Source organism: Leptodactylus fuscus, chromosome 7 (assembly GCF_031893055.1).
Source record: "Leptodactylus fuscus isolate aLepFus1 chromosome 7, aLepFus1.hap2, whole genome shotgun sequence".
NCBI lineage: Eukaryota > Metazoa > Chordata > Amphibia > Anura > Leptodactylidae > Leptodactylus > Leptodactylus fuscus.
In genome coordinates, this window is record NC_134271.1 from 139144114 (window position 1) to 139160994 (window position 16881).

Consider the following 16881-nt stretch of genomic DNA (forward strand, 5'->3'; position numbering starts at 1 on the left):
GGACGCCATCTAATGAGCGTGTTGTTGGCATTGATAATCTGCCTGCTCTGGCATTTTGGCAGCCGTTAAGCTGGCCTGCTGCTAACTCATTCCTTGCACTGTGCCTCGAGCTGCTCGTGATTGTTCCGGCATCTCAGCAGCTCGCTGAGACGTCATATAATGAGTGTGTTGTTGGCGCCGATGATACCCTTCAGTTCCGCTTGAGGAGAACTCCATGACTTCTGGCTATCTTCATAGCTCTCGCTGTTTTTGAAATTTGCCACAAAATTGATTTTCTTTTTCCTGGCATGTTTAAAATTGGCAAATTGCCAATTTGGATTAAAGGTGTTTTCCCATCCAGTGTGTCTGCACTGCCTGGAGCAGATCGGATAATATGCAAATGCATGTACACAATGAACTGAGGGTTAGCTGAATATTTACATAGAGAGATAACAGACCTGGCTTTATTAGAAGCTGAGATAAGCTGCTGCCAAGAACAGTGTCATATAGTATGTGAACATAAATTCATAACAGTCGTGAAGCCATGTCATTTACCGGGATACAAAGCAGTCTATGTGTTAATCCTGGTTACAATCTATCTATGTGCCAAATTTCATCCAAATCCTTACAGACGTTTTTGCGCGATTGAGGAACAAACATCCAATAGTAGGATAGGATTGTATCCTTTGGTTTGCCTTTCCATTCTTCTAGTCATTCAGCAGACCTGAAGAACAGAAAGATACAAGTAGGTGTGAACCTAGCGTAGCAGGGAAAGGGGTATTTGACCCAAAGTCTATGGTACTGACCGTACACATTCCAATTTAATCAGCCAATTTTGGTAAGCCATGTTTGTTTGCAGGCTAGGGCTACACGGCGACTTTGGTTGCCATTTGCGTTGCGCAAACCAAAATTGCAGGGTCGCCTTGTGACTCCTTTACTAATGTAAGTGTATGTAGTCACATTGAGGATGCTGCACCTGTAATCTTTATTCCCCAAAAAAATCAAGCTATCACAATCCTCAGGGTTGCAATCTGACTCCATTCACTTACTTTAGTGAAGGAGTTCAGAGTGAATCGGAGATCAATGGTCACGCAATGGAATTTGCAGCCAAAGTTGTCTCAGGCGCATGTTCACAGTGCGGCACACAATACAGTGACTGCAGGAGACTCACACTGAGGTGGAAGGGTGAACATCTTAGGAAATATTTATTGTCTTGAAGTATCTCTTTCCGAAATCCAATAACCGGTAGAATAGTTATCCATTATCCATTGAAATCCATGTGTCCCTAGTGCAATAGGGGCGCACTTTTCTCTGCTGATCTCTACGACTCTCACGCAGCCTAAACATCCCTTGAGCGGTTTTAGTTTGAGCCCCAATATTAGCGCTTAGTAATAATGATACGTGATATGTTGCAGGGGTCAGGTCATTATTTGCACTGGATAACGGCATATAGTACATAGGTGTGACAGTCCACATAAGATTTGTTACAGACATTTCTACAACTGTTCAGAGGAAGGTTTGCAGAAATGGCTGCACCGGCAGCAGAAACAACATATTCACATGTACGGAGGGTATTTTTCAGGGTCTCGAGGGTCCTGGGCTCTCAAATACTTTATTATATGTATTTTAGGATACATATATTAAAGGGGTTTTCAAGCCACAATAACCTCCCCAAGTCCTTTCCTGCGGCTGATGCTGCCCTGTACTCTTTTTTGGTTGACCACCCAAAAATCTCAAAAATATCTCCGACTATGTAAGAACCCTATTTAATGGTTCACATACCCTTTAAGGATAAGTTTGGTTAAAACGTGTCACACACCCCAGAAACACTGCATTAAATTATGCCAGATGAGGGCAGTGCCATTTTTGAGCCACAGAGGGCAGCACTTCATCCCCATATTGAGTCACCCTCTTTTTCAAAAACAACACCTACCCCCATCTGAGGAAACATAAGACCGTACACTCCCGGGAAACCCTCTGATGTCTACATGGACGGACTCTTCAGAAGCCACGTATGGCCATAATATGCCAAGACCTATGAGATAAGGGGCATCTGGTTGTCCACTGGTTCTCAAAAAGGGCCGAAGTCTGATGTTTGTCCATGAGGAGCGGAGAACTGAAGCGTCACATGACGTAACATGCGGAGATGAGACATTGTACAATGGAGGGGAGGAAGAATGTAGCACACATCGTGACACACTGGACCTCCAGCAAGGACCGGGCTGGACCAGACCGGATGGGTAGGAATGCCATGTTTTTGTCTTCATCGCCTGACCGCTGACCGTGTTGCCCCCTGGTATGTTTCTGACGGGCGGCCATGGAAACCGGCGGCTTGGACTTCATCCAGGAAACTGAAATGAGAGACATAGGAAGACAGGCATAGGTGATACAAGCGGCCCGCAGACTATTACACCATAGACATTTGGTAATATTACCATCATGGAGGGAAAATAAAAAAAATTGTGTGCAAAGGTGTAATGAAATCCCATGGCTGGGAGGGACATTCACTGCAGCAGCACAGAGTATTTCAGTACATTCGTGAACTTATCCTTTGGCTTTCAGGGAATCCCACGTGTGCTGATGCCATACAGGCGCTTTCCCCGGTAGGTTACAGGGAGTCTGGCCTACGTCAGAGATGGACGCTGTAATCTGGTCTGGAAATAACAATTAGGCCAGCGGATTAGAGGACTCTTAGGAGGGCGGCTTGTGGGATTAAGAGCTGAAATCCCCTTGTTTTTCATGGGATCCCGTCAATAATCCCAAAGCGAGAGGGACCCGCTGCGCTGACGATTCGGTTGGGTATAAGGGGTTAATTTAGCAGTGGTCCACCTCTCCGTTGTTCTGGCCCTCTGACAGATCAGAACAATGAAAGTCGGATTCCGATTTCTCCAAAGAACACTGCGACCCCCGGCAATATCACAACTAAAGTTGGGTTGTCACAGGTTGTGATGTTGCAGGGCAAAGCTGTGATCTTCAGACAAGCGACGAATATCACAACCAAACTCTCCTTAGCTTATACTCCAGTGCTGCAGTTACAATGCTGGTGGTTTCCACAGGAAACAGTCAGCAAACTTGTGAAACCCAGCGTAGCGGCTTAGCCAAGTAACTATATATGGACACCATTTCTAAATACAGACTGCAAATAGTGGTCACAAAACCGAGGATGGACAGATTCAAGGGATCCTAATCTATCTGGTCTCCTGCCGATTCTGTCAATATGCAAATAAGAACCTTGGCGCAATGAAGGCAGTGGCTGCTTACATTTTTGGAGCAATGGCCTCACCCTCATTGCACATTGATAAAAACAGCAATCTCTGGGGGAGTGTCTGATTCAGGTGACCCTAACCTATCTATCTGTGGGGCTGAGTTGAAATAAACGGAAATAATATGGAATGGAATAAAATGGAAAACCCATCCCCCGCACTGCTTTCCTGCATTGTCTCCCTTTCCTAGCGTCTATTTGTGTCCAATTCCAGTTCAAACCCAAAAATATGGTAAGAGGGTAAGAGATGTTATCTGTGTCTCCCAGAAGATCATCCATGCCTCATCCATGCTCATCCTCCTCACTGTCCTGTGCTGACTATAACTAGCTGCAGCAGGAGCCTCCCCCCACCCAGTCTGAGCTAGGACAACAAGATTTCAGCCCCAGAGAGAAACCGATGAGCGGAGATTAAAAAAAAAAAAAAAAAAAAAAAAGGAGACCACAGACGGTTATTGGTTTCAAGGTTCAGTAATAGTCTATGAATCGTCAATGTTCAGTTCTAGCAATGTTAGGGTCCATTGCACATGGCCAGGTTGGGGGCGCAGACTATATCACAGACATCCAAGTGCTTTCCCGTCTATGGAGGCTTCTAGATCCATTCCAATAACACAGAACAGAATAGGACCTGCTCTATAGTCATGTAGACAGCCCACGATTGGTGGCACCACGGGCATGGCTTTATAGAGGCCTAATACAAACATCCTGCAAAAAATAAGTCCTCAGGAAGCTCCAGGGATGGAAAAAACAAACACATGATGGCCGTCCAAAACGCAGCGATCAATTTAGGGGGTTAAGATATTCTGCAAAACCCACTGTGCGATCTGGCAAAGAGGAGGTGTGATCCGGTAGCCGGGCCACACACTGGTTAATGGAGTCTTGGTGTGCGTTTCTACTCTCCATGCAAATTCCGTCACCTGATCCGGCCGTACATGTAAATAATTGAGAGGCTGTGGGAGAGGAGCGGCCATGGGGAGGCAGGGGCAGCACAGACATTCCTGATAGTGACCCCCTGACACATCACCTGAGCTCTTTACTGAAAAACACCGCCATGTGGAAACTACTGCACAGATCTATATCCTGTCTCCTGAGAACACGGCAGGGCAGGATAGAAAACAACTAGTCTCGTGCAGTAACAGTCCCATGGTGCCAAACAGCAAGGGCTTACTGGTGGCACCTGCACGGTCTGCAGTCACTGAAATCAGTAGGTCTCAGCCGGCCAAGCGTACTGACCCCCATTGATCAACACCCGGGACCCCCATAATCAACTGGAAGCTTTTGTACATGTTAGGAGTCTTCTATATGTAGACTATATAGCCAGGACTCAGCTTTCCCCTTTAAGGGATAGCAGTGATTCTTCCACGATGACGTCCTGACAGACGAAACACGTGCCACATGTATCCCCACCAGCCTTAACCTTCTCTATCAATTCACTAGAAAACGTTCAGTGCTGGCTGACCCCATTACACAGACCTTGTAACCCAATTCCGGCCGGCACCTGATGACAGGACTGGAAAATACACGGTTAAGAGCGTCTCGGGTGTCAGCGGAGCGGCGGCGTTCATTACATGTGTGGGGCTCTCCGGTTAGACCAGAGGAGAGAGCCTGGCTCGGGTGTCTGATGGGACGTATCAGTAATGGGATGCCCGAGATGGTTTGTAGTAAGGGCGGTGATGACAGAGGAGGGCAAAGACATTACTAAGTGGGATGAAACAGCGCCCACCGATGTGCACACTGGTATTACAGATGCAGGTTACAGCAGAATCGAAGAAATCCTAGACAAAACTTAGTGCCAGAAAGCAGCGGGGCAGCCTTAAGGATCTTCACTTACGAGTAGGCATACATCTCCTCATACATCAAAAAAATTAAAAACCTACCATACAAGACACAATAAAGTTCCCTCAACTTACCTGTGACATCACACCGCGCCAATGCTACGTCTCTACAAATATCCATGATGGAGAGACAATCCCAAATGACAAACCAAGACCTACGAGAGCAATGGACATGGCAGGCTGCTGACCCCTTACCTCTTCGTGTTGTGAATGGTGGTTCCACCAAGGACAATGCGGACCCCTGGTGTCGTCCGGTTTAGGTTATACACGGTCAGGGCCTCTTCATACGTGGCTCCTCCAACCATGAAGACGATGATGTCTTGAGGCCTGCAGACCGAGAGATGTATGTTACAGGCAGACAGAAGATGACAATACTTCTATGGTAAGCGGATGAGCGGTGTTACCTGTCTCGCAGTGTGCTGGGCCCCACATAGGGGTACAGGTTGTCCTTCAGTTTCCCCTTTATAAGCTGGTCTAGGGTATCCAGAAGGAACGGCTGGTGCTGGGTGTACACGTTCTCCACCCCCTACAAGGTCAACACATTAGTTTCTATTGGTTTAGGCCTCTGACCAAGACGCCTAAACCAATCGAGCATAGCGAATAAGGAGTCAACCATAGACAAGAAAACAAGAAGATCATGTGGACAGCTTGTCAAAAATTCTACCACGACTGACCTTAAGTCCTTTAAAGAACTGCTTGGTGATGGCCACGGCGTCCTTTGGACTGAAGAGATCGCTTCCTCGGACTCTCTTGCCACCAAACTCAACCACAGAAGACACGAGCTGCCCGGCAAACAAAAGGAATCGCTGTCAGCCGCCGGTTATACAAAGTTACGGCGGACCGATGGAAGGCACTTACCCTGCGATACTTCTCAGAGACTCCTCGATTCCGGAGGTCGGTGAGGAGACTCTGCAGGGCGTTGTTGCTGTGCCGCTCGTAGTGCAGAGCGTAGAGCATGACCAGACGGGTGGCGTCCAATTCTGGTAAGCGCTGGTTCTGCAAAAGGCGCTTCACGTTCTAAATGTAAAGAAATAAATAAAAATTATTATATATCTATTTTTTCTAACAAATAATACACATTTTTTTGAGCCAATCATGTGAATGTACAGTTGTCACAGCTCCGCCCCCAGTATCCTGCCCAGCAACAAACGTTCCAGGCCTTGTCACAGTACAGGTATACGTATACGGCTACATGAGGCTTAGTTTTCACAATACTAACAAGAATATGTTGGAGGTTATCTTGAGTTATAAGTTTCAGGCTTCAACATTTACTCTTGTCTGTATTCACTTTCAGAACCCTTGGCATACAGTTTACAGCAGGGCTGGGCGATCAAATGTGATTTTGATTTCGGGCATTTTACCTAGATTACAATTAATTAATTGATTAGGTCCTGCCCCTTTCACGGTATGAGTGTGTGTCGAGCGAAGTCCGTGAGATTTCTCTTGCAAGATTTGCATAGCTGAAAAGAAACGGTATTATTATATTTTGGGGTCTCTTCAGGCCATAGAATATAATAAGCGGAGGCCCAGGGGAGACAATCAAACATAAACAGTGTTACTCCCCTCTCCTGTGCTCCTGCATGACTCCCTGCTGTCCTAGAGTCTTCAGATTGACGTCAGGGACCGCTGAGGACCAATCACGTGTCATGACGCTTGTATCTATCATCTTCCAGTAGAACATCCTGTATGTAAGGTCTGTTTGTCCAAGATGAAACTGTGATCTGCCTACCATGGTGACTTGGATGCTACTCCCCTTCCATATTCTGATCTCCCCTTTATAACCTCCTCTATTCCTTGCTGCTGTAACACTAACAGAAGAGATGGGTGAACAGTAGATAACTAACAGCAGGAACAGTCTCTACGTCAGCCGCAGCAGGGCAGTCAGCTATGTGAAGCAGTTATACAGTAGAATACTGGTAGGAAATCTTTCATGGAAGTATTTAGAAAGTTATTTAATATTGCATTTAGGAAGCCTCTTTACACTAAAGCTTGGGGAGAACACATCTTTCTCATGACTTTTTGTCTGTGTTGCCTCCCCTCCATTCTTTATTACCTATGAATCGAAAGCTTTGTCAATTCCAGAAGGGGGAGCCACTGTGCAATCAATATCAATCCAAATAAATACATTTCCACTGACACTAGTATTCCTAATGACAAAGCAATCAATACATTGACTTTCCGTTCAGGAGTCTGGAGAAGCTCAATGACAATGTAATGTAACGTAGGAGGTCATCGGTTGCGTTTCATTCGAATTGGGCTCATACCCTAGGCCTGGCCTCACATCCCGGTCACCCAGCTGGTATGTAACCTTTAGAGGGCGATGTGACAGACATCACACAGGCTGGAGAGGACACAGTGTGCCAGTGACGTCTATGCGTGTGCTGCATAGCCTGGCCATTGTCTGCCATGGAGTCTCTGGCTCATTATTCACATGATGAAGGGATCCTGGGTACAAAGACCGTGCCTCATTCAGCACCCCAGACCTACACACAAGTCTGTGTTATCGGTCCCAGAGAGAGCGCGATGTCTTGGCATGACCTTACCACGGCCGTCTCTTAATCGTGGCTTTGTGTGGAGAGCGAGACGACTGAATGACTTGTACAATGGCCATAATTAATAACTCTTAGAAGTCGGCCTTGTCAGCGTACGGCAATGTGCAAGGGGACTGTGACCAAGCCTAGCTCTTGGAATAATAAAAAATAGGACTAAACTATAGCTCGCCAATGTGCATTATTATTTGGATACGAGCGCAGTTACTTCGTGCTCAGCCCTGTGCAGTAGCATGGCTGGAAAAAAAATAACACAAAAACAAACAAAAAAATAACACCTTTAAAGTTGACCTAACCATTCAATCATACAGAAGACCGTAGAGACATTCTGACCTGTAGTGATGTGAATAAAGCACTTGGGCTGAAACAGAAGCTGAATTCAGCGCACTGTCAGCTTTCCAGCAGTATATAACACTGCATGTGCCCGATCTGATGAAAGGTCCTCTTTAAGTTTCTTTGTACTACTGACCTGTGGAAAGGGGAATTTTTTTTCTTTTTTTTGCCTCTGTAGTAGCTATAGCCTTTTTATTTTTATACCTACATGGTGGCGCTATCACTTAGTCACAAAGTCACCTCCCCCCTTCCCCGAAGTAGTGATAGAGGTGCGGAGGGTGTGATCTCACCTGCAGGGCATTGGAATGGTCATTCTGACAGGCCAACTCCTGTTCCACTTCAGAAACCTCCATGAGATGGCGCTCACTCACCAGCCGTGACAGCTCCCCTACCACAGTCACATGTTTGGACACCGTGCCGGACATTTTCTTGAACTGAGGGTAGTTTTCTACAAAAGCCTGGAAAAGAACCAAAAATGTATCTGTAGACAGCCATATCATGTCGGGTACTAAGTTACTGCCCTCCTCGTCCGGCCTATGAAGACTTCATGGTTATAAAGTGCCAAGCGGGATTCTGTCCGGGACTATGGTTACCAATGGAACCAAATAGCAGTGGCCCACCCAGTCAATGCTATGGATAGGGATCCAATGACCCCCATTCTCCATATAGGTGTGGGTTCCATGTCTGACAGACACTTACGGCACATCTAAATGTTTGAGATGGCAGAATTAGGGAGCAGCCTGCCATCTAGTGGTAGAACATTAGAATGCAAGTACTAGAAATGCCTGTTCTCAAAATTTGAGATAACCATCTCATAGGAGGCAGAATAGGAGGCGGAAAATAAATCATCACATGGAATTGAATGCAAAATGTGACGCCGACTTTGTTGTAATCCACCCACGGAATTTGCAATTTGGTCCTAAAAGCAAAATACACTGGCGCTCTTCTCCAAATTCTGCGTGTTTTTGTCAAGCACAAAAAAAAAAAAAAATCCGCCTAAATGTTATACCGCCCCCTACCTTCATGTCTGAGATAGATTCTAGCTTCTGCTGTTCCTTGGGCTTCTTCCTCTGGAAATCTTCCATCAGGTTCTTAATGTTTGTCCCGATCTCTCCAAAATTCATGTACATGTTCTGCAAAAGCAAAGAGAGCGACCTTATGACGGTTTCCTTTCCTGTGGTTTCTATACATTTACAACTTCATTCCTCCGCCCACACACAACTTACATTAGCGTAGAACTCGTCATTCTCCGCAGACAGCACGACTTCCTTCAGGTCCTTGCTGATTCCCGGCACACGGGACAGGTCTATACGGTTGTTGTTGATGCCTAGTAACTCATGGACCATAGCCTGGTACGTCCACTGCAGCAAAGCAAACATTACCGAAAAAATGAGGGACACAGACTGAAATGAATGACTACATGATGGAATGTCACTACTGCCCCCTGGCTGCAGGGAATGGAAATACAAACCAACTCTCAGCGGACTGGCCAAGAGGAAATACATCTCCTCTATGGCCGCTCAGGGGAGGTCTATGGTCAGCAGCGCTGAGGTTTGATCAAGGCAACATCCGCATAGATTCTGGAGTGACTCTTCTTCGAATCTTATGACTGACGCCAGGGACCTCAGCGGCCACATGGGTCACAGAGCGCCCGCCATGACGCCTGCATCACTGAGTCGCAATGCCACATGACCCGCTGAGACCCAATGTTACGCCTCGTGTTCTCTGATGTCAGTCAGATGACCCAAAGACAGCAGGGAGTTGCACTGCTGCCCCCTACAGATATTAACAAGCATATACACTGATGAAGAAGGATTCAATCTCCCTCCTGCCTACCTACAGGACCCCTTTAAGACCCCATATACATGACAGAGTGTGCCTCTGATGTGGCCAGAGCATGATATTTATATTTCAGGTCCATGAATATTATTAGCAGACTACCAGTCTAAGGCTGGGCTCACATCTATGTCATAGGGACAGAAGAACGGACTAAACATTAAGATGGATCAGTCTAATGACGGACCACTTGGAGATTCTTAAGGCAAACAAAGCCCACCTGGTTGAGTAAAGGTGTGATGGCGTCATCAGAACGGTCTAAGATGAGGAGTAGAGGCGGCACTTCTGTGCGGCGGAAGTCAAACAACTCATACTCCTTAGTAATAACTTGCTGGAGAGAGAGCAAGAAAGAAACGGAAAGAGGTGAGTCTGAAGTGGCGACATAGATAGTGCTGAGAAGATCAGGCAGCAGAGCCTGGCACCCACCTTGACGCCCTCTGCCAGCCTCTTGGCCATCTCTGAAGACAACTGGTATCGGATCATGGGGCATTTCTTCAGGGAGAGGAGCAGAGCGGTCAGTCCTTGTGTGGCTCTGGACAGATGGGCAGGATCCCAATTCCTTCCCTACAATCGACAAGCGGATTTACCTCCGTGAATTGTACAAAGGGAGCAGACGCCGGATCCTATCTGTGTACGTTCCGGGAATGGGACAACATGGAGTCACTAGACTAAAAGTGCAGCAAATGTCTTCAGACAGTCATAGGCCTTGGTGACAGTCAGGAGACATGAATATGGGCACAGGTGACAACATTGTGAACTGCGCCGTGACAAGAACTTTAACCCCTTGGATCTAACCCCTTAAGGACCGGGCCATTGTTCGGTTTCGCATTTTCGTTTTTTCCCTCCTCGCATTTCAAGAGCCATAACTTTTTCACTTTTCGGTTCACAGAGTCACGTGATGGCTTATTGTTTGCGGGACAAATTGTATTTTGTAATGGCGCCATTCAATGTACTGGGAGGCTGGAAAAAAACTCATATAAAAAATGCATTTGCGACAATTTCATATGGGTTGGATTTTTTACAGCGTTCACTGTTTGGTACAAATGACATGTTACCTGTGTTATGTGTGTCAGTACGAACACGGTGATACCAAATTTATATAATATTGGTAATGTTTTGATACCTTTTAAAAATGAAAAATCTTTGCAAAATAGAAAAAAAAAAAAAAAAATTTTTGTGTCGCCATGTCGTGACACCTGTAACTTTTTCAAATTTACATGTATGGAGCTGGGTGCGGAGTCTTTATGCGGGACAAGATGACGTTTTTATTGATATCCCCGTGCCGCCTACACAATTTAGACGCTGCAGTCCTGTTTGACCACAGCATCTAAAGGGTTAACAGCAGCGATCTGGCCCTGTGCACGGACATACAATACAGGGGCCCCAGCACCGAATCCCCCTCATTCTCATGACCTTACCTGATAGCAGCCGACTATGTTTAATGAAAAGACGTGAGGGTTGACAGCGATGTAATCTCCATAGAACTCCTGGAAGATAAGAAAAATAAAGTCACACTATATAACACAGCACTAGGTAAAGATGGCCGACAGCTATACATACACCCAGAAATAATAATACAAACATATACTCCAGAATACACACTACGCTACAGTATGTGGGAACTTATCTCGTACGGAGACTGCGATTCCCCATTTTTCTACAGGTTGCATTTGTAGGGCACTGATCGCGCAGTAAAAAGGACACGTTACCTAAATTAGGTAGGATATGCGGTCACTTTCTGAATCTCTGGGATAGGCTATCCCTGCACAGTGGTGCCCCAGCCGCCCACCTTCCCAATTCCATTTAAGTTACTAAGATACAATACAATCCCCCACACAGCGGGGGCGGCAACACCACTGTGAAGTGAAAAATTCTCAGGATCAGTGGCGGCCCCAGAGGTTGAATCCCCCCATACCATGAAGCGATGACATATCCTAGCAATATGCCGCTATTTTGTACTTACTAGAGACTTATCACCCACCATCATTATAACTACCAGAGGTTTCATGTAAAAATTCCTTCAAGGTCAGAAAAATGTGTGAGAGAAACACACACCGGCAACCATATACATGGTGTATACCTACCTGCACTTCAGCCACTACCTCCTGCTCATCCGCCTCAGCCAGAGACTTCACATCACTCTTACTTATCACATTGCTAAAATCTACAGGGAAAAAAAAGGACATAATTATATACAGTCCTTTATGGACTGTAAATATATACCTCATCAACATACAAAGCAGAGTCACTGTGTACATTACATTACTTATCCTGTATTATACTCCAGAGCTGCACTCACTATTCTGCTGCTACATTCACTGTGTACATACATTACATTACTTATCCTGTATTATACTCCAGAGCTGCGCTCACTATTCTGCTGGTACAGTCACTATGTACATACATTACATTACTTATCCTGTATTATACTCCAGAGCTGCGCTCACTATTCTGCTGGTACAGTCACTATGTACATACATTACATTACTTATCCTGTATTATACTCCAGAGCTGCGCTCACTATTCTGCTGGTACAGTCACTGTGTACATACATTACATTACTTATCCTGTATTATACTCCAGAGCTGCGCTCACTATTCTGCTGGTACAGTCACTGTGTACATACATTACATTACTTATCCTGTATTATACTCCAGAGCTGCGCTCACTATTCTGCTGGTACAGTCACTATGTACATACATTACATTACTTATCCTGTATTATACTCCAGAGCTGCGCTCACTATTCTGCTGGTACAGTCACTGTGTACATACATTACATTACTTATCCTGTACTGATCCTGAGTTACACCCTGTATTATACTCCAGAGCTGCGCTCACTATTCTGCTGGTACAGTCACTGTATACATACATTACATTACTTATCCTGTACTGATCCTGAGTTACATCCTGTATTATACTCCAGAGCTGCGCTCACTATTCTGCTGGTACAGTCACTGTATACATACATTACATTACTTATCCTGTACTGATCCTGAGTTACATCCTGTATTATACTCCAGAGCTGCGCTCACTATTCTGCTGGTGCAGTCACTGTGTACATACATTACATTACTTATCCTGTATTATACCCCAGAGCTGCGCTCACTATTCTGCTGGTGCAGTCACTGTGTACATACATTACATTACTTATCCTGTACTGATCCTGAGTTACATCCTGTATTATACTCCAGAGCTGCGCTCACTATTCTGCTGGTGCAGTCACTGTGTACATACATTACATTACTTATCCTGTATTATACTCCAGAGCTGCGCTCACTATTCTGCTGGTGTAGTCACTGTGTACATACATTACATTACTTATCCTGTACTGATCCTGAGTTACATCCTGTATTATACTCCAGAGCTGCGCTCACTATTCTGCTGGTACAGTCACTGTGTACATACATTACATTACTTATCCTGTACTGATCCTGAGTTACATCCTGTATTATACTCCAGACCTGAGCTCACTATTCTGCTGGTGTAGTCACTGTGTACATACATTCCCTATATACTCACATAAGAAGTAGACGCTGTACTTCGGCCTTCTTAGCTCCTTGATCAGATATTCTACATTTTCCTTTTAAAGCAAGAGAACAGATAAATAGAGGGAAATGTATTAAAACCAGTGCAAGGGAAAAAGGGTTAAAGTAGACATTCCCACCAATCACAATGCAGCTCTTATTATTCCATAGACACTTTGAGGTCTCTATAGTGTCCCAGGTCATCCAGGAGAAGACAGTACGTTATGAATATATAGTTCTGTATACGGTCACTGTCTATGACCAGGACCTTATAGTCTGTATAGAAGGATTATTCCCACATCCTTTGTGATGGACCCTGTGCTGGAAATCCTCTCTCTGATGGGTTCACCTCTTGAATGTTTTCGGTGCTGGTCACCACATCATTACCTTGGTAGGCCTCAGAAAACATATGGCCTTCAGATGCTTCATGCTTTCCCGGTTGGCCGAGTCGATGCGCTCGAACAGGTAGACCTCCTTCTGGAGGATCTCAGACTGGGTGTAGACCATGCTGACCACACTGGTCTGTAGGAGAAGGAGACAACCACAGGGTCAACATTAAAGAGCCACTAATGGGTTATTCCTAAAGCCATATGAAGAAACTTAACATCTTGGGGCAAACACAGGAGCACTGGCGATTAGCCCAAGATGTCTGCAAGAAGAACGCTCCTCTCAAACCTTTCCCAACCCCGAGGATTTGCACCATGCCCGGGGAAACAGAAGTGAGTCTGTGCTGGATAGTGAAGGATTTGCCACTCTGTAGGATGCCACTCTTGGTGGGTTCAAGCACCCCATGGTCACATGTGCACCTACCTACCCTAAAATAGCGGATATACCCAGTAGGAAGGGGCATGCCTAAGAACATAGGGGAGAAATTTGGGTACAGGAATGACCTAAGTGGTCAGTCCAGGGTGTGAAAAGGGTATTCCAGGCGGGTGGTCTCCCAGAATTTAGTCGGTGACTACGTTGTCCCACATCCTTTACCAGTGGCCTCTCATAACAAGAGATATTAGACCTGATCTCAGCCAAAAAGGCCGAAATGCCCCTGTAATGGGCAGCCATGACGGGGACAACACGTGGCGTATGATGGCGAGGACCACAGATGGTCCGGTCTATACAAGTCTATGGCAGGGGGACCCCCAATCTGTGGACAGGTGATACATGGTGATGGAGCAAGCACCCCAAAACAGAGTCTGGTCACCTGACCAGGGCCTGTACATTCACTTACTGCAGGCTGCACTACTAGACAACCCATACATGACTAATACATGGTCACAGGGAGAACCTGCACATACAATAGGACATAAGCCAGGGCCATCTTAAAGGGATGTTCCCTGCGGCCTCCTCTCACCGTCTCCTTGTCCATGAGCAGCACCTTCATCCCCGGCCCGCTGTCCTCTATCATCTTGGACACATACTGCTTGACAGCCAGCACCACATTCATGACTGCTCGGGACTCGGCTTCTCAGCTGGAACCCGCCAACAAGACCTTCTCTTCCGGGAGTCGCCGCAAGGAGCGCTGGGAGTTGTAGGAATCCGGCTCTGTAGGGTCAGTTCACACGTGAAAACCGCCTAGCTTATTTGTGCGAGGTAAAAAACCTCGAGGAGTTTTTTTGACGCTGTTTTTTGCATTCCACGCGGTTTTTGACGAGGTTTTTGACGCGGTTTTCGCTAGCGGTTTTCGCTAGGGTTTTTTTTTCCTATATGTGCTATAGAAACTGCAGGCGAAAACCGCGCGGTTTTTTGCAAAAAACCGCGCGGTTTTGTGTGCAAAAAACCGCGCGGTTTTTTACCACGCGGTTTTCGCCTCCCATTCACTTCTATGCAATTCTTCAGGCGTTTTCCGCCTGAAGAAAGGTCATGTCCCTTCTTCAGGCGGAAAACGCTAGGAGGAAAAAAAAAGCTAGTGGTCTACATAGACCACCATGTTAAAGGAGAGGTTTTTGAAGCGAATTCCGCTGTCAAAAACCTCCCCTTTGCCCACGTGTGAACTAGCCCGTAGTTTACGGGGTGGAAGCGCCGCGCTGACGTCATCGCGTTCCCTGGTGCACGCCGGGAATTGTAGTCCAGCGGAGAGTAATAGCGTTTACGTCATTATAGAGACATGGATGTGGTTATTACTGTCCTGTGTAGTATGTACAGGCGGCTGCGGGGAATAACATGGGGATGATAGGGGCTGCTGGAGCAGGGAGTGGGCTCAGCTACCATCACCTGCCCGGCAGGAGGAGCCCTGACAGTGGTGCAGTGATGATAGGGCTGGTGTGCTGCTATACTAGGTACATAACCCCATAACAGGGGCAACTATAGTATAATAGCCATAGTACACCTCATAATAGTGATATAGTACACCCCATAATAATAATAGCCATAGTACACCCCATAATAGTGATATAGTACACCCCATAGTAGTGATATAGTACACCCCATAATAGTGATATAGTACACCCCATAATAGTGATATAGTACACCCCATAATAGTGATATAGTACACCCCATAATAGTGATATAGTACACCCCATAATAGTGATATAGTACACCTCATAATAGTGATATAGTACAGACCATAATAGTGATATAGTACACCCCATAATAGTGATATAGTACACCCCATAATAGTGATATAGTACACCTCATAATAGTGATATAGTACACCCCATAATAGTGATATAGTACACCCCATAATAGTGATATAGTACACCCCATAGTAGTGATATAGTACACCCCATAATAGTGATATAGTACACCCCATAATAGTGATATAGTACACCCCATAATAGTGATATAGTACACCCCATAATAGTGATATAGTACACCCCATAATAGTGATATAGTACACCCCATAATAGTGATATAGTACACCCCATAATAGTGATATAGTACACCCCATAATAGTGATATAGTACACCCCATAATAGTGATATAGTACACCCCATAATAGTGATATAGTACACCCCATAATAGTGATATAGTACACCTCATAATAGTGATATAGTACACCCCATAATAGTGATATAGTACACCCCATAATAGTGATAGCCATAGTACACCCCATAATAGTGATATAGTACACCCCATAATAGTGATATAGTACACCCCATAATAGTGATATAGTACACCCCATAATAGTGATAGCCATAGTACACCCCATAGTAGTGATATAGTACATCCCATAGTAGTGATATAGTACATCCCATAGTAGTGATATAGTACATCCCATAGTAGTGATATAGTACATCCCATAGTAGTGATATAGTACATCCCATAGTAGTGATATAGTACACCCCATAGTAGTGATATAGTACATCCCATAGTAGTGATATAGTACACCCCATAGTAGTGATAGCCATTGTTTTCCCCTCATAAGAGTGACAGCTGTAGTAATGCTGTAGTACCTCCATAACAGAGAAATCCAGTGTCCCTTAATACTGACAGTGAGAGCCCCCCTATAGTAGTGACCGCCAGAGACCCCCATAATAGTGACAGTCAGAGTACCCCTATAGTAGTGACAGTCAGAGTACCCCTATAGTAGTGACCGCAGAGTACCCCTATAGTAGTGACAGTCAGAGT

General features: G+C 45.5%; 1 protein-coding gene across 2 annotated transcripts; it reads right to left on the reverse strand.

Moving 5' to 3' along the window:
• Positions 1-475: 475 nt before the first annotated feature.
• On the reverse strand, positions 476-14844 carry VPS45 (vacuolar protein sorting 45 homolog). 2 transcript variants are annotated; one of them, XR_012717265.1, is made up of 16 exons: positions 14666-14844; positions 13705-13839; positions 13313-13373; positions 11876-11955; positions 11210-11278; positions 10218-10355; positions 10012-10122; positions 9182-9316; positions 8975-9088; positions 8246-8413; positions 5932-6090; positions 5748-5855; positions 5478-5599; positions 5269-5400; positions 1913-2330; positions 476-703 (listed from the first exon to the last, which is right to left on the reverse strand). XR_012717265.1 is itself a non-coding variant. In XM_075283167.1 (15 exons), the coding sequence occupies exons 1-15, from the start codon at positions 14756-14758 to the stop codon at positions 2243-2245; spliced, it is 1713 nt and encodes a 570-aa protein (XP_075139268.1). In that variant the 5' UTR covers positions 14759-14844; the 3' UTR covers positions 1160-2242. The 2 variants fall into 2 exon arrangements, 1 of the variants encoding a protein (XP_075139268.1); XM_075283167.1 differs by lacking the exon at positions 476-703 and having other exon boundaries at positions 1160-2330.
• Between the last annotated feature and the right edge of the window lie 2037 nt (positions 14845-16881).

What these genes read in the sequence shown, in the direction of transcription:
- VPS45 (XM_075283167.1), bottom strand. Translation starts at nt 14,758, where the DNA reads ATGAATGTGGTGCTGGCTGTCAAGCAGTATGTGTCCAAGATGATAGAG. An exon ending in GTTTTCTGAGGCCTACCAAG is followed by an intron (nt 13,374 to 13,704) that starts GTAATGATGTGG and finishes TTGCTTTAAAAG; the next exon opens with GAAAATGTAGAATATCTGAT. An exon ending in CCCAGCACACTGCGAGACAG is followed by an intron (nt 5,401 to 5,477) that starts GTAACACCGCTC and finishes CTCGGTCTGCAG; the next exon opens with GCCTCAAGACATCATCGTCT.